Source organism: Procambarus clarkii, chromosome 49, assembly GCF_040958095.1.
Source record: "Procambarus clarkii isolate CNS0578487 chromosome 49, FALCON_Pclarkii_2.0, whole genome shotgun sequence".
NCBI lineage: Eukaryota > Metazoa > Arthropoda > Malacostraca > Decapoda > Cambaridae > Procambarus > Procambarus clarkii.
In genome coordinates, this window is record NC_091198.1 from 18968217 (window position 1) to 18992886 (window position 24670).

The 24670-nt window shown below is 44.8% G+C and overlaps 3 protein-coding genes across 6 annotated transcripts in view; 1 reads left to right on the forward strand and 2 right to left on the reverse strand.

Annotated features, from left to right (window-relative positions):
• LOC123763161 (monocarboxylate transporter 9) lies at positions 1 to 13931 on the reverse strand. 3 transcript variants are annotated; one of them, XM_045750144.2, is made up of 11 exons: positions 13845 to 13931; positions 8713 to 9715; positions 7306 to 7432; positions 6087 to 6230; positions 5716 to 5823; positions 4716 to 4852; positions 3549 to 3962; positions 3043 to 3225; positions 2545 to 2647; positions 1382 to 1573; positions 1 to 851 (listed from the first exon to the last, which is right to left on the reverse strand). In XM_045750144.2, exons 2-11 carry the CDS (start codon positions 8875 to 8877, stop codon positions 703 to 705), a joined length of 1722 nt encoding a protein of 573 aa, XP_045606100.2. In that variant the 5' UTR covers positions 8878 to 9715; positions 13845 to 13931; the 3' UTR covers positions 1 to 702. The 3 variants fall into 3 exon arrangements, with proteins under 3 accessions (XP_045606100.2, XP_045606101.2, XP_045606099.2); XM_045750145.2 differs by having other exon boundaries at positions 13782 to 13906; XM_045750143.2 differs by lacking the exon at positions 13845 to 13931 and adding an exon at positions 13630 to 13705.
• LOC123763319 (uncharacterized) lies at positions 10044 to 21591 on the reverse strand. Its single transcript, XM_045750472.2, has 2 exons — positions 21537 to 21591; positions 10044 to 10579 (listed from the first exon to the last, which is right to left on the reverse strand). Exons 1-2 carry the CDS (start codon positions 21589 to 21591, stop codon positions 10044 to 10046), a joined length of 591 nt encoding a protein of 196 aa, XP_045606428.2.
• Positions 15409 to 24670, forward strand: part of LOC123763162 (uncharacterized) — a 19682-nt gene continuing 10420 nt past the window's right edge. The window contains exons 1-2 of one of the 2 annotated variants that reach the window (XM_045750147.2): positions 15409 to 15540; positions 23533 to 23913. In XM_045750147.2, the coding sequence (XP_045606103.2) occupies positions 23533 to 23913 (381 nt within the window). In that variant the 5' untranslated portion in view covers positions 15409 to 15540. The other variant, XM_045750146.2, reaches the window with a different exon arrangement.

Sequence of the window (24670 nt, forward strand, 5' to 3'; positions counted from 1 at the left end):
TTGTTTATTTTATTTATGTATTTATTTATATACAAGAAGTTACATTGGGGGTTAACAGAGAATATAGAAAAAAAGTTGAATTAACATTCTTGTAAAGCCACCAGTACGCATAGCGTTTTGGGCAACAAACATTTATTAAATACATGTCAATCTCTGGCACTAATAGAATTCATAAGGGCCATTTATACATAGGAGTATTCCCCGTTTCTCGCTGTATATATATATACATAGAAGTGGACTTGCGTATTTTTGAGCGGTTTAAGTCTTAAGTCCAACATCACACCAAAACCTATATTTTTTTCTTATATAACTCTGCAATTATTAGGCAAAGTTTCCTGGCCGTATTGTGGTCTGATTCTCCAGTACCTGATGTACACAGAGGCTCACCTGAGCCATAGAGTCACACCTCAGGCATGACCGCTGCTTTAACGAGCCTGGCCTGTATCTCTTAATCTCTTAACATGTGGACTTCCATAGCCTCAGCTACTGTGCCTGAACAAGAATTTAACTGCACCAGAAGTGTGATTAGCCTCAACCACTATAGCTAACTACATCCGGGTTCACCTTGCGTCAGTAATTGCCTCTGAAGAGATGCCTATGTACGTATGGTCATCTCTGGTTTCAGACAGTGCCTGAAACTACTGTCTAGTGTAGTTTCAGAGGCAATGAAACTACCTTGTAGGACACAGCTACCGTCCCCAATCACTGCGTCGGGTTTGAAACTTTATTGTATTTGCTGGTGATAGTCTTGAAGCAACATCTGGAGATCCAAACACCAGCGGCGACTGCAATAACGGCAGCGATCCAGAAGAAGGTGGCCTTGTAACTGTCGGTATAGTCTCTGATGAAGCCTGTGGGAGGAGAACAGCTTCAGAGACGCAATTATCAGGGAAAGGGCCAAGCCATTATGACTATAGCACTTGGAAGGGGTCACGATAAGGATTTGGGATGGGACGGGGGAATAGGAATGGTGTATAACCACTTGGACGGTCGGGGATTGAACGCCGACCTGCATGAAGCGTTGCTATACCGTCTAGTTCAATTAGATTTACTTCTCTATAGTGATTTACACTGCATGATGCACTCGAATAGTGTTCCATTGATGCTGCATATTTTGTTGACCAGACCACACACTAGAAGGTGAAGGGACGACGACGTTTCGGTCCGTCCTGGACCATTCTCAAGTCGATTGTGACAATCGACTTGAGAATGGTCCAGGACGGACCGAAACGTCGTCGTCCCTTCACCTTCTAGTGTGTGGTCTGGTCAACATACTTTAGCCACGTTATTGTGACTCCTCGCCTGCATGCTGCATATTTGCTTCCAAGTCCTTTATCACGTTGCATTTGCAATTGACAAGTGCATGTGTGTGTGTGCTTACCAGTGGTGGAGCCGCCGACGACGATGACGAGGCCGTTGATGAGGGAGAAGAAGCCGACGGCCTGGGCGTACACCTGCAGGCCCAGGTGCTCGGCGACCATATGGATGAGCAGGACGTTGGTCAGACTCATGGCCACCCCGTTCACCACCAGACACCCCATGATCCAGGCGTAGCACCTCCACAGTGGCAGTGCTGGGGGCAGGCAGGCTGTCAGCGAGGCAGGCTTTTGGGTAGGGAGGGAGGCAGGCTCTAAAGCAGGGAGGGAGGCTCTAAGGTAGGGAGGGAGGGAGGCTCTAAGGTAGGGAGGGAGGCTCTAAGGTAAGGAGGGAGGGAACTAAGCTCTAAGGTATTGAAGGAATACAATATATCCAGGATCTATACTGAATTATCCCATAATGAAATACACTATTTCAGAAATCTAATGAAATATTTTAACTTCCAAGTGGTTGATATTCACATATTTTACCTTCTTTATACCTATTTAAATTACTGACTGTGACGCCTGAATACTGAGTCAGAGAGACGTAAATATACACAAAGTTTTAAAGCGATGAGTGTGTAGTGGTGATGAGATTATATATAGAAAACTGTATTAATTCAAATTTAAATTAGGGGAGAACTAAAGTATACTTATTGGCGCGTCAGTGACCTTAATAACCCGTCGGAGGATGAGAGGCCTTAACCCCAACAACAACCCAGATGATTGACTTGTGGGTGTACATTATGTGGCTCTGGAGTGCCTTGCTAGGCTTCCAGTAGGGTCCTGTGACATGGAAGGTCGCCTTGTGTATTGTGACTCAGGTTAGATAGGATAGAGTAAGGTTTTAAAAATCAGTTTGCGAACGTCATATATACGCTGTATCTTGTATCCGTTCCCTGTACGAGAATGAGGTGCCGTAAATGAAGGTATACCTGCTATATACAGATGATTAGTCAAAATAACGTGAAGATATGACCAAACCACACACCAGAAGATGAGGAGACGACGACGTTTCGGTCTGTCCTGGACCATTGTTAAAACCGTATGTCAAGTCGTATGTGATATACGACCATTGTTAAAACTGTTTGTCAAGTCGTATGTGTTATACGACTTGATAATGGTCCAGGACGGACCGAAACGTCGTCGTCTCTTCATCTTCCGGTGTGTGGTTTGGACATTATACCTGCTATGGACAGCGCGGAGAAGGTGAAGCCGGCAGTGTAGGCCAACTCAATGGGGAACCACGAATGGTCAGAGAGAGCTGCAAACACCAGCCGAAACACCGCCTGTCATCATGATAAACATATAATTAATTGTCAGCACTGCACCATCTAGCTAACATGAGAACCATCACACTGTCACACACACTAGATGAAGGAGGACAGCAAACACAATAACAGCAGCTGACACACGGAACTACAGAGCCAAACACCAGCTAACTCATGTACACATAATGCAGCAATGACCTGGATCGCACTGCCAGAACTGTGAACCTTATCAGAGAACGTCCTGATTTTCAGGAGGGTGAGAAATGTTACTTTCCTGTGGTTCCTATACACTAAATATCCATTTATGATGTCCTTGACATCGACCATTTCAATATTTACGTTTATATCTACTTACTGACGTACTTAGAAACACGTAAACATTCCCACTACCTCGTGGGGAAGGTAGGCCTCACCTCTGTGGCGCTGAAGATCGATATGGCAAAGGCGCTGAGGTAGGGCGTGTAGCCGATGGAGGCCACGTAGCCTGGCAGGGCGTACATGAGGTTGATGGTGGCAGCAATGGCGAGGGCGTTGGGCCAGGCTATCAGGTGAAACCGAGGCTCCCTCACCATGGCGTAGTTCAACATGCTGAAAACCTGCAACAACATCTCTCTTAATCATCAAAGAACTTAAGTAATTTATAATTAAGGTAAATTAATGTAATAGGCTATATATTTTTTCTTTGTACGCAAATTCTTGTAGAGTTAGGCTTGCATATCAAATTATTTAACTATTTTTGTTTGTAATTATGAATTATAACAAATGTTACAGTCCGCAACGAATTCTTTTCACTCACAAAACTTTAAAATTACAGTTCCCTGTACTAGTTACAGAGATTCGTTGTGCAGTAACTTTTTCCCAATTTAAATATGGGGAAAATTATCACACAAGCTATAGAACCAAGTGGGGTATAGAAGACCTTGACAAGGAGACAGTCTCCCCAGCAGGAGGACTGCTGGGTCTCGTCGTCGCCGTCGTCGTAGACCTTGTACTCCACCGGCGTCAGTAGCGGCATCGACCCAAACAACGACAAGCGAGAATCCGTCAGAGCTACTTTACTGCTCCTGTTGTCTCTCTTTGGCGGCACCTCACACGATCGCGAGAAGAGAACTACTTCGTCGTCTTTGTGAATAGGATGGACGGTAGTTGGAGTAGTTGGCATGACGTAAATGACGTTTTCTCCCTCGTCGTCGTCCGCTGTCCGGGGTGGGGGCGCTGGCAGCGCCTCCGCGTCCTTCTGCTCCACTACGCCATTTTCCGTGATTGTGACTGACATTGTCGATATAGAGGTCTGCCGGGATAATCCACCTTGTGTGACATGCTTCTCAGGGATCTATAATAAATAATGAGAATTGAGAATAATTTAAAGCTTTATTAATATAGGAAAACATAATGAAAATTAATTAGTTTCCAAGATATTGCTAAATTTGTAACCGTCAGGGTTAGCCTAGTGACTTAAGTAACTAGGCAATAGTAAAATAGCTACAATTTTGTATGAAAATGTCCCACTTTGCTGACTTGTAGAAACAAATAACACATTAAATTCCATGGGTGTAGATACATATATGAGCTATAAAAGATTCCTAGACCTATACATTGCTAACACTCTGAACTTCTAAACTCATATTACAACGAATAACCAAGATTTTTCAAAATCGTTGGCATACTTTAAAAATTCCAATACTTTGTTCCCTTTTCTCTACTCTTCTCGCCATATATTCTCACTCACTAACTGTTCCCTATCTAACTTACAGTACCCAAACATGGGAAGGAACTACAGTACCTCGATAACATGGCGGACCAAGAACCTGACCTAGCCTCTTCCCTGGCAAAAACGGTAACTAGGATATTCATTTGTTATCGAACTTAGTTATGATAGACAAAGTGGACGAGGAGTCACAGTGACGTGGCTGAAATATGTTGACTAAACCACACACTAGAAGGTGAAGGGGACGACGACGTTTCGGTCTGTCCTGGAACATTCTCCAAGTCGATTGTGATTTGAGAATGGTCCAGGACGGACCGAAACGTCGTCATCCCGTCACTTTCTAGTGTGTGGTTTGATCAACATAGACAAAGTGTTTACCAAGTGCCACTCTGGGGGCTGGTAGAGCATGCCGGAGACGCAGGCGTGGAGGGAGAGCGCCCCCGTCAGGAGACACGCCCACATGTACCCATACTGGTCCAGCAGGACGCGGAGCACCGGCGCCATTGTGATCTTCCCTGCGGGTATCAAAGGACTTCCACTCAGTAAAAGAAAGACACACACATTTATGGCTAAATATACACACTACGTCAATAGATTTACGTTCGTAGCTCAGCTAGATGCGCTGCTGTATGCTGGGAATGTCAACCACTGTGTGTTGATCCAGCTCGTTCTCAGGATCTGAGACCCTCCCTGTCCCCCACAGCGGCCATCCCCCAAGCCTACCCTGCTTACCCAGAGCAGCGGCCATCCCCCAAGCCTACCCTGCTTACCCAGAGCAGCGGCCATCCCCCAAGCCTACCCTGCTTACCCAGAGCAGCGGCCATCCCCCAAGCCTACCCTGCTTACCCAGAGCAGCGGCCATCCCCCAAGCCTACCCTGCTTACCCAGAGCTGCGGCCATCCCCCAAGCCTACCCTGCTTACCCAGAGCAGCGGCCCTCCCCCAAGCCTACCCTGCTTACCCAGAGCAGCGGCCATCCCCCAAGCCTACCCTGCTTACCCAGAGCAGCGGCCATCCCCCAAGCCTACCCTGCTTACCCAGAGCAGCGGCCATCCCCCAAGCCTACCCTGCTTACCCAGAGCAGCGGCCATCCACCAAGCCTACCCTGCTTACCCAGAGCTGCGGCCATCCCCCAAGCCTACCCTGCTTACCCAGAGCAGCGGCCATCCCCCAAGCCTACCCTGCTTACCCAGAGCAGCGGCCATCCCCCAAGCCTACCCTGCTTACCCAGAGCTGCGGCCATCCCCCAAGCCTACCCTGCTTACCCAGAGCAGCGGCCATCCCCCAAGCCTACCCTGCTTACCCAGAGCAGCGGCCATCCCCCAAGCCTACCCTGCTTACCCAGAGCAGCGGCCATCCCCCAAGCCTACCCTGCTTACCCAGAGCAGCGGCCGAGGCTATGATGCCGTTGGTGAGGCCCTTATGACGGTCGAAGTAGCGAGTGATGATCACCATGCCGCTGAAGGTGGACATAGCGCAAGCCATCCCTGTATGTGCGGATAGCAGTATTGCAATGGTTTTGTTATGATTGTTCATTGTTTATTACATTACAAAGCTGTATCAAGAGTGTACGTAACAACAGTGGCGGTATAGGTAACAGGAGCAGTAGCAACAGTGTAGCAATAATAAGTTTAAGTAGCAAATGTAACAGTATAAGACACAAGCAGTAACAAAGTAGCAGTGGCAGTAGTAACAGTTGACGTAGCAGGACCAGTATCAGTAGCGATGGTAGGAGCAGCACGAGACATACCTCCAAGGACAGAGTAGACGAGCCCAAACGCTACGACGCTGGTACTGAAGGCACAAAGCACCAGGGTTAAGAATGCCAGCAGTCCCCCGGCAATCGTCATACGCCGGTATCCGAACAGCTCACACAAGGGCGCCATCAGCAGCGCTGTACGGACACCAGGCCGGTCTTAGTGGTGAGGGTGTGAGAAGCCTCGCTGGCCTGCATCACCATGCAGACTCACGAAGCAGTTACGCAAGCACTTACGAACCTATACATCTTTTCTCTATATTTGGCGGCTTTGTTTACAATTATTAAACAGTTAATGAGCTCCGAAGCACCAGGAGGCTGTTTATAACAATAACAACAGTTGATTGGCAAGTTTTCATGCTTGTAAACTGTTTAATGAATGTAATCAAAGCCGTCAAAGATTCAGGAAAGATGTACACGTTCGTAAGTATTGCTCTGTTTACCACCTGTCTAAGGAGGCTTTTGTGGTGCATAGTTATGTCCCTGTGTCATTGTAACAAACATCCACGCCAGTGTTTATCATTATATGCAAGTACTCTACTACGTTTATATAAGTATGTATATTACAAGTACTTTATACACGTACTTTATGCAAATAATGTATACAGTTACGCTCCCTGACTACCGGAGGGAGCGAATTTTACTTACCTTTCACAGCCCTGTGGCTGTGGAAGCCTGCTACCTCTTCCTGCGTCTGACAAGTCTTGTCGTGTCCACCCACTCACCCATGTCAGGGACACTACCTCTCCCTGCGTCAGACAAGTCTTGTCGTGTCCACCCACTCACCCATGTCAGGGACACTACCTCTCCCTGCGTCAGACAAGTCTTGTCGTGTCCACCCACTCACCCATGTCAGGGACACTACCTCTCCCTGCGTCAGACAAGTCTTGTCGTGTCCACCCACTCACCCATGTCAGGGACACTACCTCTCCCTGCGTCAGACAAGTCTTGCCGTGTCCACCCACTCACCCATGTCAGGGACACTACCTCTCCCTGCGTCAGACAAGTCTTGTCGTGTCCACCCACTCACCCATGTCAGGGACACTACCTCTCCCTGCGTCAGACAAGTCTTGCCGTGTCCACCCACTCACCCATGTCAGGGACACTACCTCTCCCTGCGTCAGACAAGTCTTGCCGTGTCCACCCACTCACCCATGTCAGGGACACTACCTCTCCCTGCGTCTGACAAGTCTTGTCGTGTCCACCCACTCACCCATGAAGCTCCAGGAGATGCTGAGTCCGTTGGCAATGATAGTGAAGGCCGTGGCTCCGGAGCCCAGCTCCTGCAGACGTTCCCTAAACAGCACGCCAAACGCCACAGTCACAGCCGGGAAGAAGAACTACGGACAGACGACAGATACTATGCTATGTATTCTCACAAACCCAATGTACCTTGTATATAAATAAATAAATAAATGAATAAATAATACTCTGATTGGTACTCGCCACTCAGACAGGGGATCAGACAACAAGATATTACAGAGATAGAGTTGACTTGGTGATAAAAAATTAGAAAATACAATTATATCCTAGACATGCTTGATGAAATCAGACTGAATGGTACCTGCTGAACTCCACGTAAGACTGGCGGTACTATTAGTCAAGATACCTTCGAGTTCATCTTTGTTCAGTCTGCAGTGCGTGTGGCTGTGGTATCCCAGGAACGCTAGTTCGATCCCACCGCACTGCCTCGATATTTTCTCCTGTCCTAGACGTTACCCCATAAATTATATACCAATTCATCGTTAATTACCCATTAATATCAAACGCATCAACTCATAAAATGACTGAAAGAGGCCTCATAGTCGCTGCCCAAGCTCCCGGACTTGGAATCAAATTTCTGATTCATTAAACTGTTGTTGGTTTCCCTCGTAACTTCAGGACAGGTGGATCACACCTTTACCAATGGTTCGAGGTTCAATATACAGAGATATGCCACGATAAGGGATTCTGAACACCTATGATTAGGATTAATATATATAATAACACACTCCCTGGCACAGACACACACACACACACACTCAAAATTATCTGCATTTAATGTGATTTTTTTTATTTTATATGGGTTTGTATGTTCTTTGTAATTAAGAAACACACTAAATATGATGTCTGCTTCATTCAATAATTATTATATTTCAATTAATCATCTAAAACAGATCTGTCTAAAGTAGTAAAACACATATTGGAGAATCATAAAAGCTGGGAATTTACTGTCAAAACAATGGACATTATGCCCACAGGAATCAGCAGTGTAAATATCTCATATTTACACCACCGGCTTGAAGCCTCCACTACTGCAGCCATAGAGATGTGAGGGGAAAGTATCAGGGAAGAAGCACTGAACCATTACGACTATATAGCACTTGGAAGGGGGGTCAGGATAAGGATGTAAGATAGGGAATGTGTACTGGTGAGTACTGACCAGTGAGAGGCATGTGTACTGGAGAGTACTGACCAGTGAGAGGCATGTGTACTGGAGAGTACTGACCAGTGAGAGGCATGTGTACTGGAGAGTACTGACCAGTGAGAGGCATGTGTACTGGAGAGTACTGACCAGTGAGAGGCATGTGTACTGGAGAGTACTGACCAGTGAGAGGCATGTGTACTGGAGAGTACTGACCAGTGAGAGGCAGGAGCCGAGCACCACCATCCACCCCCATCCACCGTCCGGAGGGACCATCTTCCGCCGGGTTCTGGCCACCATCTTGGTTGGGGTCGGGCCCGTCGCTGGGACCCTGGGAGGAGGTCTGTTGGGGACTAGTTTCTTGCTGGTCTTGCTTCCCATCCTCCTTCGGCAGCGTCTCTACGGCCCCTGGTAACTGGTCTCTTTTCCCCTTTGGTGTTTGTTGTTCCAGGGGGCGCTGGGCTCCCTGCCTGTCCCTGCTCGCTTCTGAAGGCTGCTCAGGTGCTGTACAAGCTGCTCAGGAGCTGTACAAGCTGCTCAGGTGCTGTACAAGCTGCTCAGGAGCTGTACAAGCTGCTCAAGTGCTATACAAGCTGCTCAGGAGCTGTACAAGCTGCTCAAGTGCTATACAAGCTGCTCAACTGCTGTACAAGCTGCTCAGGTGCTGTACAAGCTGCTCAGGTGCTGTACAAGCTGCTCAGATGCTGTACAAGCTGCTCAGATGCTGTACAAGCTGCTCAGGTGCTATACAAGCTGCTCAACTGCTGTACAATCTGCTCAGGTGCTGTACAAGCTGCTCAGGTGCTGTACAAGCTGCTCAGATGCTGTACAAGCTGCTCAGGAGCTGTACAAGCTCCTCAGGAGCTGTACAAGCTGCTCAGGTGTTGTACAAGCTGCTCAAGTGCTATACAAGCTGCTCAACTGCTGTACAAGCTGCTCAGGTGCTGTACAAGCTGCTCAGGTGCTGTACAAGCTGCTCAGATGCTGTACAAGCTGCTCAGATGCTGTACAAGCTGCTCAGGTGCTATACAAGCTGCTCAACTGCTGTACAATCTGCTCAGGTGCTGTACAAGCTGCTCAACTGCTGTACAAGCTGCTCACGTGCTGTACAAGCTGCTCAGGTGCTGTACAAGCTGCCCAAGTGCTGCCAGAAGCCCAGCTTCAAGATCGCTGAACCTCCCTCACCGCAAATATCTGTAATTTTATACAGCATTCACTCCTGAAGAAAAAAAAAAGGAATATTTATATTAAAATAACAATTTTAAAAAATCCTTTAGGCCTGTCGAGATGAGAGCGGACAAGGCTGGCCGTTCTCACCCCCATCCCGTCCTCTCCAGCTGTTACGCCGCAAAAAGCTATGTACTAAATTGTCTAAAGAGTGACATATTGAGCATATTAACAGGATACTCCCTCCCACCCTGGGGGACACATCACCTCACACCAAGATAACATTCCCCAGATAAGATAGCTATGAGAGAGATAACCGATGATTGGTACCTCAAGTAATCAGTACGTTCCTCCTATAACAGATTGGCAGAGAGATTCTCCTACACCCGCAACCGGTCTGGTCGCTTAGAGTCATTGTCTGGCCGCTCAGAGTCATTGTCTGGCCGCTCAGAGTCATTGTCTGGCCGCTCAGAGTCATTGTCTGGCCGCTTAGAGTCATTGTCTGGCCGCTTAGAGTCATTGTCTGGCCGCTTAGAGTCATTGTCTGGCCGCTTAGAGTCATTGTCTGGCCGCTTAGAGTCATTGTCTGGCCGCTTAGAGTCATTGTCTGGCCGCTTAGAGTCATTGTCTGGCCGCTCAGAGTCATTGTCTGGCCGCTCAGAGTCATTGTCTGGCCGCTTAGAGTCATTGTCTGGCCGCTTAGAGTCATTGTCTGGCCGCTTAGAGTCATTGTCTGGCCGCTTAGAGTCATTGTCTGGCCGCTTAGAGTCATTGTCTGGCCGCTTAGAGTCATTGTCTGGCCGCTCAGAGTCATGATAATTCATGTTATATAGCTTGATACTCATGTTATATAGCTTGATACTCATGTTATATAGCTTGATAGTCACGTGATATAGCCCCAGCTTAATCCAGGAGCCTAAAATGACACGTAACGCAATTCACAGGGCTAAGAGTTAATGGTCTAAACTTATAATAACAAAATATATAAGTAAATGATTTAAAAGTAGTAAAGTACCATAGCTTTAAGTCGGGACTTACTACAGTACTTCAGTCCAAGAAGAGTCATGAACGCTGCTGTATATAGGGTACTTGAAAAGCCAGATCACAAATAGTTATTCATCTGCGTAAACATAAAGGTAAGGGGCTCATTTGACTTTCATAAAGGTAAGGGACTCATTTGACTTTCATAAAGGTAAGGGGCTCATTTGACTTTCATCAAGGTAAGGGGCTCATTTGACTTTCATAAATTTATGGGGCTCATTTGACTTTCATCAAGGTAAGGGGCTCATTTGACTTTCATAAATGTATGGGGCTCATTTGACTTTCATCAAGGTAAGGGGCTCATTTGACTTTCATAAATGTATGGGGCTCATTTGACTTTCATCAAGGTAAGGGGCTCATTTGACTTTCTATCCGGCTCTTCAGTGTGTCAGTGGTCAACTCGTCCTAATAGCACGACGTATTTTGACGTATACTCTACCTAAGCCTAAAAATTGTCGTATTAGAACATGGAAGCAGCTGGCGAAATTGACATACTGTCCCGTTTTCTGTTTTGGGACCTGGTTGATTATTTATTTATTTATTTATTTATTTATATATATACAAGAAGGTACATTGGGATTGTGAGGCTACATTGCATAGTAATTACATTCTTGTAAAGCCACTAGTACGCGCAGCGTTTCGGGCAGGTCCTTAATCTAAGAAACTTATAAGTAGGTAAATACTTGCAAAATTTATAAAAATGATAATAGTTACATAGCATGAAAAAAAAATAAAAGATGAGAGAAAAATTGTAGGTATATTAAAGCACATAGGTAGCTCAGAGTGATTACAATGACAGCTTGAATGGTAGTTTAACAAAACTTAGCAGGCACAATACAGCATATGGCTAGCACATGAAAGAAGACAGCAATGAACACAATGATAAAGTTGTTTGGATTAAGTACATGAAGATTGGGAGATTGGGTAACACTAGACACAGAGCAAATTTAAAGCTCAGTGTAGGATACTACGAAGATGAAATTAGGTACTTTTTGGTTTTGGTTTTAAATGAGGCAAAAGTTTGACAGCTTTTCAATTCACTAGGGAGTGAGTTCCATAGTCTAGGTCCCTTAATTTGCATAGAGTGTTTACACAGATTAATTTTGACCCTGGGGATATCAAAGAGATATTTATTTCTGGTGTGGTGATAATGGGTCCTATTACATCTGTCCAGGGAGAGTTTCAGAGCATGGTTTGCATTTAAGAACAGGGTTTTGTAAATGTAGTTGACACAAGAGAATGTGTGGAGGGAGTTAATATTTAGCAACTTTAGGGATTTCAACAAGGGAGCTGAGTGTTGTCTGAAAGCAGAGTTTGTTATTATTCTGATAGCAGATTTTTGCTGGGTGATGATGGGCTTAAGGTGGTTTGCAGTGGTAGACCCCCATGCACAGATACCATAATTAAGATAGGGGTAGATTAGTGCATAATATAGTGAGAGGAGAGCAGAGTTAGGAACATAATATCTTATTTTAGAGAGTATTCCAACTGTTTAAGAGACTTTCTTAGTTATGTGTTGAATGTGGGTGCTGAAGTTGAGTCTCTTGTCTAGGAATAGGCCAAGAAACTTGCCATCATTTTTATTACTGATGTTAATGTTGTCTATCTGTAGCTGAATTGCATTCGATGATTTGCTTCCAAATAAGATGTAGTAGGTCTTTTCTATGTTTAGTGTTAGTTTGTTGGTTGACATCCATAAGTGGACTTTTTTTAATTCATTATTCACAACATTATTTAATGTATGTGGGTTGGGGTCTGAATAGATGAGGGTGGTATCATCAGCAAACAATATAGGTTTGAGAATATTAGAGACATTAGGCAGATCATTGATATATATAAAAAATAGAAGAGGTCCTAAGATGCTGCCCTGTGGCACTCCAACGGTTAGGATGGGGGATTTTAGTACGACAGTTTCTTGACGTTGGGACACCTTAGGAGGGCCGACTGCAGTGATACCACTACACATGTACTGATAAGATGTCAGAGTACCTTGGCGACACCTTCATGGGGGGCTTAATTCAACAATTATTTCCTCACTTATTATTTGGTGAATTTTGGGCTGAAAAATGTACAACTTGGGCAGGTATGCGGTTCCATAGGCTTATTACCCTGAAGCTGAAATTGTATTTCCAGTTTTCTGTCCAACTTTGTGGCATGTTGAGCTTGAAGCTGTTATCGTGTGCTACACTAGACCTATCAGAGATGTGGTCTGGATTAATATCCTTCAATTTGTCCAGCCACTTGGCCTGGACAATGTTTCAAGGTGAGCGACGGTCTCGCTTCATGCAGGTCGGCGTTCAATCCCCGACCGTCCAAGTGGTTGGGCACCATTCCTTCCCCCTCATCCCATCCCAAATATCCTAACCCCTTCCAAGTTCCTCAACCTTTCCCCGGTATGAGAGCTGACTTACTTCTGAGATTATTTTTGTCGCTTTGCGTTGAGCTTTTTCGAAAACAGCTGTACCGTTTTGAAGGTGAAATCTGGATGCTTGGATACAGTAGTCCAGATAACAGCGCAGTGGAGCACTGTAACAAGTACTCCTGTAACAAGTATGACCACTTTATTGTCCTGAAAGTCAATGTATTCTGTACTATCCCTAGGGTTTGATTTACTCTTTTTTATTGCAGTTCCTACCTGTTGAGCAGCTTTCAGTGATTGGATCAAGATTCCTGGGTTATTTTATCAACATGCCGCATGGCCATGTGTTTGATAGGATAGTCATAATGTGTATTGTTGTGCTCTTCTTGTAAGGTTTCATGGCGATAGTGTTAAATACACAACAAGGGGAAGGTGGACCTCCAACACAACGCAAAGATTAGGGTGTGAAATACGTCCAGAGTTTCACACCCAAAGTAGTTGGGGAAGTGTGTGTACCTGCACTTACACAAGTCTTGAGCCTGGCCTCTGTCAGACCACACACTCACCCCGTCCAGACGGGAGGAAGCTCCTCGGACACCAGCGTGGACGGTGGAACACCATTCAGCGCACAAACACGCCCCGTCTAGATGAGATTATAGCACCTGTCAGCACATAGGGACGCCCCGTCTAAATGAGACTATTGCACCTGTCAGCTCACCCCGTTTAAAAAGGTGTCGAACCCCCTGGTCAAATCCCAGGCATCCTGGGAGAAAAGGAATACCTGTAGACAGGAGCCGAAGAGCGCCAACACGGACGGAATGTAAACAAGAGAGTGAGGGCGGCGTGGCTCATGGCGATACACTATCACCTTGTCTTATCGTGTGTTTCACCCGTCACTCACCAATCTCTCAAGGACAGGAGGTCATGTGTCTGAATTTACCTGAATTTTCCTGAGGGCCACTACCTCGATGAGTATAGGAAGCCGGCAGCTTGTCAAAGGTCCCCTTATTTGCCCTGATAATCTTTTCCAGCTGTATTTTAAAACCCAGCAGAGTTTTGGCGTTTACGGCTTCGGCGGGTAGGCGGTTCCACGGGTTTATAATCCTATGGGGGGAAAACGGATCTCTTGTTTTCTGTCCAACCTTGTGGCTTGTTGAGCTTAAACCCGTTGCTCCTCGTTCGTGTTCGAGTCTGTATGAGCCTATCGAAGACAATATCATTTCTTCACACAATCAAACATCGCCAGAAAAATCCTGACCAACAACACTGAAATCATCGACAGATACAACGACAATGAAATTAGATTAGACAACGACAATTAGACATAAGCGAAGCACTACATATCAAACACTGTCATCTAACTATATCAACAGCCAGTTTACACATCCTACCATATACAAAAACAGAGGAGGTCTGCAGAACGTTACAGCAAGACCTTGACAAACTCCAGGAGTGGGCAAACAAATGGTTGGAAAATTTCAATCCCAAAAATTGTAAGGTAATGAAGGCGGGGAAAGGAGACAAATCTGGAAGGTGTCGATATCATAAATAGAGGGCAACTATATAGGAATTAATTATATAGGAATATATAGGAATCAACTATACAGGAGCTAACAAGATTTGTGGTACCAGAGACATGCTAAAGACCAAATGTTTCCCACCTGGGAGGTTATTTATAATTGCTAATATTTATTAAAGCATTTAACTTTAATTATGCAGTCCCCAGTGGCGTAGTGGTAAGACGCTTGTCTGGCGTTTTGCGAACGCTTTGTCCTGGGTTCGTATCCTGGCCAGGGAAGATTTACTGGGCGCAAATCCTTAACTGTAGCCTCTGTTTACCCAACAGTAAAATGGGTACCTGGTTGTTAGACGATTTGGCGGGTCGTATTCCGGGGAATATAGGATTAAAGGCTTGCCCGAAACACTATGCGTGCTAGTGGCTGTACAAGAATGTAAGAAATCTTGTATATATAAATAAAAACAAAAAAAAACTTAGGCCTACCCTGATCAGCCTATATCCGTCCCGTACCTATTATTAGGTAATAGGAAATGCGTCCAACCATTTCTGTCCCGCCCTGGACACCATTTTTCGTTCCCAATTCACAATAGAGAATTCCGACCGAACCGGAATTCTCGATTGTGAGTCTAAAACGAACCCGACTGTACTACGGAGACCCCTCATTAATATACGAAGATAACAATGTTATTACTCGTCATTATTTAGTACTAATTAGTTTCTACTTTCTGCTCATAGAATGTTGTATTTTTTATAATCTTTAATAATTAACGAGATAAATAAAACAGTAGATAGTAAATATTTTAGAGGAATATGTTGTGTAAGGCATCGGGCATCGTGACGGCAGCATTGTTGGAACAAAACAAGCGCCCACTGCCGCCGTTATTGGCGTCGCTGCGGCCCATTAAGGGATGACCCCAGCCTAACACCGCCCCTGACCTCTCACCCCTGCACACTCCAGGTACCACACGCCATAACCCCCACCACCTCGCTTGCTTAACCATACCGCCTAGCGATGGACCACGAGTGAGAAACAGGAGGTTTAAATATAGCGGTGTTGTGATGGCGCGCTGAGGCAGGGGTAGCGGAGCCTTGGTAGCACTGCCGCCTCCAACGCTGCTCTATAATGGCCTCTATTGCCGCCTCTACGTCTTGATAGAGCCTGTCTCGCCTCCAGACAACGTCTCGAGGTGTCTTCCTCCCTTCTGCACCTCTTCTGTTGCCTCCAAGTGTTTTAAATACGAGTAATGACAATTCTATTTTGATCTCAGGTTTTGTCAATGCTCAACTCTGAATTTATTTTCCCGTTTTAGTTTATTTACATTTATCAGATGATATTATTGTAATATCATGTAATATACATGATATTAAATGTATGTAATGAATGTTGCATACACTTGTATGTAACATTCATACAGTATATGGCTTGTATGTATTTGTAATTCACATATTTATTTTTTATTAAACTTCATTAAGGGGGCATATCAATGTAAAATTAAAAGTGGTTCAATTTGCTTATACATTTTTTTATGAAATGGTTATAGAAAGGGCTGCAGCTGGTCCAAGTTTCATCATCACACCCTAAACAGAAAAGGAGAAAAAAAATAAACAACGAATTATGCAACGAATTTTCAAATAGTTTCAGGGAACACATGTGTCAACTAAAATCATTTCTATAACACTCAGATATTAAATTAAGCACATAATAAAGGATTCTAGTGATCAGTTTTATAAAAAAAGTGTTTAGTGCAATAATATAATTTTTCAAAGTTACCCTTCTAAAAAAATATGCAATATATGATATTTATAAATTTGTATAAAATCAACAAATAGACTTTGGACTAAAATGTCTACTAGATTCTGTAGAAGCACAAACGCTACATATAAGGTGTAATTTGCATGTAAATTGATTAATAAATGAAAGCTCTGAAGTAATATGAAGGTGTAAAATACTTTCCAGAGTAAAATAAAGATCCAAGTTCGGCCACCTGTAGCTGAGCTTGTCTTCGACAGATTTCGTTCATAATTGGCACCCTTGCAGATAGGCATCCATTGAGCAAGGTGTGCAAGTTTCATGCAAATCCCTTGATAACAAACGAGAAAAAAATATTGGCCAAAAAAAAAAAGAAAAAAAAAAGAAAAAAATAAAATCTTAAATATAAATATATTGCACATACATATTACAATTATTACAAGAGTTTGTGCTTCTACAGCACATAGTAGACATTTTAGTTGACACATGTGTTCCCTGAGATTATTTGAGAATGTTGAACATTCGTTGCATAATACGTTGTGTATTTTTTTTTCTCCTTTTCTGTTTAGGGTGTGATGGTGAAACTTGGACCAGTTGCAGCCCTTTCTATAACCATTTCATAAAAAAATTATAAGCAAATTGAACAACTTTTAATTTATAACGATTTAGAATGATATGCCCCCTTAAACTATGTTTGGTAATTTATTTATATTTTTCTTTATATGTTTATGTATGTATATATTAGCTGTCACCATCACCCTCATCACCACCATCACCCTCATCACCACCATCACCCTCATCACCACCATCACCCTCATCACCACCATCACCCTCATCACCACCATCACCCTCATCACCACCATCACCCTCATCACCACCATCACCCTCATCACCACCATCACCCTCATCACCACCATCACCCTCATCACCACCATCACCCTCATCACCACCATCACCCTCATCACCACCATCACCCTCATCACCACCATCACCCTCATCACCACCATCACCCTCATCACCACCATCACCCTCATCACCACCATCACCCTCATCACCACCATCACCCTCATCACCACCATCACCCTCATCACCACCATCACCCTCATCAGCTCCGTTGCACAAGGGGGGGAGTAAAGCCTTGGCAAAAAATTATAGGCCAGTTGCACTAACATCACACATAATAAAAGTGTTTGAAAGAGTGATTAGGAATCAAATTTCTAGTTTTATGGAAAACAATGAATTGCACAATCCAGGACAACATGGATTTAGAGCGGGAAGATCCTGTCTGTCACAGTTACTCAACCACTATGACAAAATCACAGAAGCCCTAGAAGAAAAGCAAAATGCAGATGTTGTATACACAGACTTTGCAAAGGCGTTCGACAAATGTGACCATGGGGTGATAGCTCACAAAATGAGGTCAATGGGAATAACTGGAAAAGTAGGACGCTGGATACTCAATTTCCTGTCGAACAGAACACAAAGAGTAACAGTCAATCAGATAAAATCGAGTCCAAGCGATGTTAAAAGCTCTGTACCTCAAGGTACAGTCCTTGCACCGCTACTGTTCCTTATTCTCATATCTGATATAGACAAAAATACACGCCACAGCTTCGTGTCGTCCTTTGCAGATGACACAAAAATCAGCATGAAAATTACCTCTGCTGAAGACATTGAAAAACTACAAGCAGATGTCAACAAAGTTTTTGATTGGGCAGCAGAAAATAACATGATGTTTAACAGTGATAAATTTCAGGTACTCAGGTACGGCAAAAATGAGGATCTGAAACATAATACAGGGTACAAAACACAATCGAATCTTCCCATAGTAGGAAAACAGCATGTCAAGGATTTGGGAATAATGATGTCCGACGATCTAACGTTTAGGGAGCATAACCAAGCAAATATCGCGTCAGCCAGAAAAATGATCGGATGGATTACGAGAACTTTCAAATCCAGGGATCCCATCACAATGGTTGTACTCTTCAAGTCACTTGTGCTGTCCCGTCTCGAGTACTGCTCAGTACTCACTTCCCCCTTCAGAGCAGGAGAGATTGCTGAAATAGAGGGAATACAGAGAACATATACGGCACGCATAGACGAGATAAAACACCTAAATTATTGGGATCGCCTCAAAGCTCTCCAAATGTACTCTCTAGAAAGGAGACGAGAGAGATACCAAATAATATACACCTGGAAAATACTGGAGGGTCAGGTCCCAAATCTACACAGTAAAATAACAACGTACTGGAGTGAACGATATGGAAGAAAATGCAAGATTGAACCTGTGAAGAGCAGAGGTGTCATAGGCACAATCAGAGAGCACTGTATAAACATCAGGGGTCCGCGATTGTTCAACGTCCTCCCAGCGAGCATAAGAAATATTGCCGGAACAACCGTGGACATCTTCAAGAGAAAACTGGACGGTTTTCTAAGAGAAGTTCCGGATCAGCCGGGCTGTGGTGGGTACGTGGCCCTGCGGGCCGCTCCAAGCAACAGCCTGGTGGACCAAACTCTCACAAGTCGAGCCTGGCCTCGGGCCGGGCTTGGGGAGTAGAAGAACTCCCAGAACCCCATCAACCAGGTATCAACCACCATCACCCTCATCACCATCACCCTCATCACCATCACCCATCACCCTCATCACCATCACCCTCATCACCATCACCACCATCACCCTCATCACCATCACCCTCATCACCATCACCACCATCACCCTCATCACCATCACCCTCATCACCACCATCACCCTCATCACCACCATCACCCTCACCACCATCACCCTCATCACCATCACCACCATCACCCTCATCACCATCACCCTCATCACCATCACCCTCATCACCACCATCACCCACATCACCATCACCCTCATCACCACCATCACCCACATCACCATCACCACCATCACCCTCATCACCATCACCCTCATCACCACTATCACCCACATCACCATCACCCTCATCACCACCATCACCCTCATCACCACCATCACCCACATCACCATCACCCTCATCACCACCATCACCCTCATCACCACCATCACCCTCATCACCATCACCCTCATCACCATCACCACCATCACCCTCATCACCATCACCCTCATCACCATCACCCTCATCACCATCACCACCATCACCCTCATCACCATCACCCTCATCACCATCACCCTCATCACCATCACCCTCATCACCATCTCCACCATCACCCTCATCACCACCATCACCCTCATCACCATCACCACCATCACCCTCACCACCATCACCCTCATCTCCACCATCACCCTCATCACCACCATCACCCTCATCACCACCATCACCCACATCACCATCACCACCATCACCCTCATCACCATCACCACCATCACCCTCATCACCATCACTCATCACTATCACCCTCATCACCATCACCCTCATTACCACCACCACAGCTGCCACCATCACCCTCATCACCATCACCCTCATCACCATCACCCTCATTACCACCACCATAGCTGCCACCATCACCCCTCATCACCACCATCACCCTCATCACCATCACCCTCATCACCATCATCACCACCACCCTCATCACCATCACCCTCATCACCATCACCCTCATCACCATCATCACCACCACCCTCATCACCATCACCCTCATCACCATCACCCTCATCACCATCATCACCACCATCACCCTCATCACCATCACTACCATCACCATCACTACCATCACCCTCATCACCACCACCACCACAGCTGCCACCATCACCCTCATCACCACCACCCTCATCACCATCACCCTCATTACCACCACCACCATCACCCTCATCACCATCACCCTCATCACCATCACCCTCATCACCATCACCATCACCCTCATCACCATCACCCTCATTACCACCACCACAGCTGCCACCATCACCCTCATCACCCTCATTACCACCACCACAGCTGCCACCATCACCCTCATCACCATCACCCTCATTACCACCACCACAGCTGCCACCATCACCCTCATCACCACCACCACCACAGCTACCACCATCACCCTCATCACCACCACCACCACAGCTGCCACCATCATCATCACCACCACCACAGCTGCCACCATCACCCTCATCATCACCACCACCACAGCTGCCACCATCACCCTCATCACCACCACCACCACAGCTGCCACCATCACCATCATCACCACCACCACCACAGCTGCCACCATCACCATCATCACCACCACCACCACAGCTGCCACCATCACCATCATCACCACCACCACCACAGCTGCCACCATCACCATCATCACCACCACCACCACAGCTGCCACCATCATCATCACCACCACCACAGCTGCCACCATCACCCTCATCATCACCACCACCACAGCTGCCACCATCACCCTCATCACCACCACCACCACAGCTGCCACCATCACCATCATCACCACCACCACCACAGCTGCCACCATCACCATCATCACCACCACCACCACCACAGCTGCCACCATCACCATCATCACCACCACCACCACAGCTGCCACCATCACCCTCATCATCACCACCACCACAGTTGCCACCATCACCCTCATTACCACCACCACCACAGCTGCCACCATCACCATCATCACCACCACCACCACCACAGCTGCCACCATCACCCTCATCATTACCACCACCACAGCTGCCACCATCACCATCATCACCACCACCACCACAGCTGCCACCATCACCATCATCACCACCACCACCACAGCTGCCACCATCACCATCATCACCACCACCACCACAGCTGCCACCATCACCCTCATCATCACCACCACCACAGTTACCACCATCACCCTCATTACCACCACCACCACAGCTGCCACCATCACCATCATCACCACCACCACCACCACAGCTGCCACCATCACCCTCATCATTACCACCACCACAGCTGCCACCATCACCCTCATTACCACCACCACCACAGCTGCCACCATCACCATCATCACCACCACCACCACAGCTGCCACCATCACCCTTATCATCACCACCACCACAGCTGCCACCATCACCCTCATTACCACCACCGCAGCTGCCACCATCATTAGCCTAATATGTTTTGGAAGGGTTGGAAAAACAAATCAAAATACATTTATTCTTTGACTTGTAATAATAGTTCAACGATTAAACAGATTATCAAATTTTAATGACAAGCAATCACTAAAGCCACGACCATCATTACCTTCTTTACCATCATCAAAGCCACGATCATCATCCTTATTGGCTTCATTTACCATTGTTATTAAAACATCATTGAAATTTTAATTGAAATCGAAATAAGTTTATTGAGGTAAAATACACACCATCACCACCATCACCCTCATCACCATCACTCATCACCACCACCCTCATTACCACCACCATAGCGGCCACCATCACCCCTCATCACCACCATCACCCTCATCACCATCACCCTCATCACCATCACCCTCATCACCATCACCCTCATCACCATCACCCTCATCACCATCACCCTCATCACCATCATCACCTATAACATCATCACCTATAATTCTCTTGTTCCATAGACATATCACAAACAATAAACATATTACTGAGTATTCTGAGAGATAACCGTATACATTTCTTCATCACCCCATAGAATTGGAATACCAGGAAAGGTCAAAATATAATGCACAAGGTTCAACAAGGGTAGAAAGTGGGGTATCAAGAGCTAGAGCTCACTTCCCCCGGTCTCCTTTAGGTAAGCACGAGTGCTGTCATTTTCACCATCAGTAATATATTATCACCATACTCTGGTATTAATTTTATATTTATTAGCAATCACTGTTATCGCCAAAAGTAAAAATTTCCCTCAATACAAGTTGTGGAAAAAACTTTTTTTTCAATAATACACTTAAAAAACCATGTCTTCATAAGCCTAGCAATACCTTATAAGTCATTCCTTCGGTCCCAGTTTTTTTCTCCCATCCACTTGGACTGGACGGTAGAGCGACGGTCTCGCTTCATACAGGTTGGCATTCAATTCCCGACTGTCCAAGAGGTTGGGCACCATTCCTCTCCCCCGTCCCATCCCAAATCCTTATCCTGACCCATTTCCAGTGTCATAATACAGTAGTCGTAATGGCTTGGCACTCTCTTCTGATAGTTCCCTTCCCCCTGAGTGTATTTTCATTATTTGGAAAGTTTATATATTGAAATGTCATTTACAATGAGAGGGTTTACTTGTGAGATCTTACCAGTATTATGCCATAACTACAGAATGTATTGTTATGACCAGCATTAATAATCATGACTATAACTTATTTCAACTTTTGTCTTTATTTTCATTCTTCGCATTATTGCCATCTACGTAATAATAATAATAATAATAATAATAATAGGTACTTTGTATATTCAATTATGTTCTTAAAATATGTTGAACTTCTACATAATTTATTTTTTTATTTTTTTTATTTGACTTGCGTTTCGGGCAAGTCCTTAATCCTATTTCCCTTGAATATGACTCCCTCAAATTGTTTTACAAGCAAGTACCCATTTTACTGTTGGATAAACAGAGGCTACAGTTAAGGATTGATGTCCAGTAAATCCTCCCAGGCCAGGATATGAGCCCAGGACAAAGCGCTCGCAGAACGCCAGGCGAGTGTCTTACCACTTCACCACGGAGACTGATAGTAAAGTTTCTCTTAACAGGCTTACAAAAGAGATATATAATTATGTTCAAACGAGGAGTCACAATAACGTGGCTGAAGTATGTTGACCAAACCACACACTAGAAAGTGAAGAGACGACGACATTTCGGTCCATCCTGGACCATTCTCAAGTCGATTGTGGAATGGTCACAAACCAGTATTGTGGAATGGTCACAAACCAGTATTGTGGAATGGTCACAATCGACTTGAGAATGGTCCAGGACGGATCGAAACGTCGTTGTCTCTTCACTTTCTAGTGTGTGGTTTGGTCATCAATATAATTATGTTTGTTGCCTTTATTGTTATAATACACAAATTTTATAAGGAAGTACAGTATTTGCAATTAATTTGTTTAGAGTACAGTACTGTATAATATTACTTATGTGAATGCACAATGTAGAGAATATATTGTTGATATATTTGGTACTGAATCAGGTTAACAGCAGAGTCTGTTAAATATTATTTGCCATTGTTTATGTTACGAAAAGTGCAGGAAAAATGTATCTAATACTGTATTTTACACAGATGGACTGGAACAATCGGCAACAAGTTTTGCAAAAATGGCAGCCTTTTGGACTGCAGCAGATGCATCAAATACAGCAACAACAACAGCAACATCAATTACAAGCACATCAGCAGCAGCAGCAACAACAGCAACAGCAGCAGCACCCACAACCACCTCTACAACCACCACCACCACCACCTCAACAACACCCACAACCACCACCACCACAACCACAACCAATGCCTCAGCAGCTTCACCCGCCACCACCACCACCACCTCTGATTCAACGAACATCTCCAAAAATCACCAGAATTGGAGGATCAGCAACCCCACACTGTCTCGTGTGCAACGTTCATCTTGGCATGTTTGCCAAAGGCGGCATGGAAGTTTTCTCTGAAAAGGTATAATATGAAAGATAGCACAGTAGTCTACATCCTTGACTCACAGTCAAGAGACCCTGGTTCAATCCCTAGGCAGAAAATAATTTTTTGGTCTCATTTCTTTTCACCTAACGAACCTGTTCACCTAGCAGTTAAATAGGTATCCGGGAGATAGGTAATTGTTGTGTGTTGCATCTGGGGAAGGTCAGTAGTTGGCCTAATGGGACCTTGCTACGCCTAGTGCAGGTTTTCTGTTCTCGACAACAAGAATTATGAGACTTGTACATTAAAACAAATACTTTCAAATATGCAGTGTATGTACAGTATATATATATATATATATATATATATATATATATATATATATATATATATAAGTATATCTGCATGAGCATTTGTATATATACATTAATTTCACAGTTTCTATAAATTTTGCTGTTGGATAAAGATTTTGACGGCACTACTTATTGAATGCTTGCACACTTAGGATTTCATCGATCCTTGTAATTGGCCTTTTAACTTTTGTGTTTGTTTCATGAAATCTGTTCCAGGATTCTCTTGGTCCATAGTTGATGTGTTCTTTCTATAGTGTGCCCAGAGTTATTTTGTTTACTTATAACCTTACAATAATTTATACATCCCCAGTGCCCATACTGTTATGCTGTCAGGCCTGTCATAGTCAGCAGTGAAGAAACATGACCACAAAATTGAATTAATTATTATTACAGCAAGACAAAAACTGCAGCCAGTATATGGTGTAAATTATTTGTTTTGATTT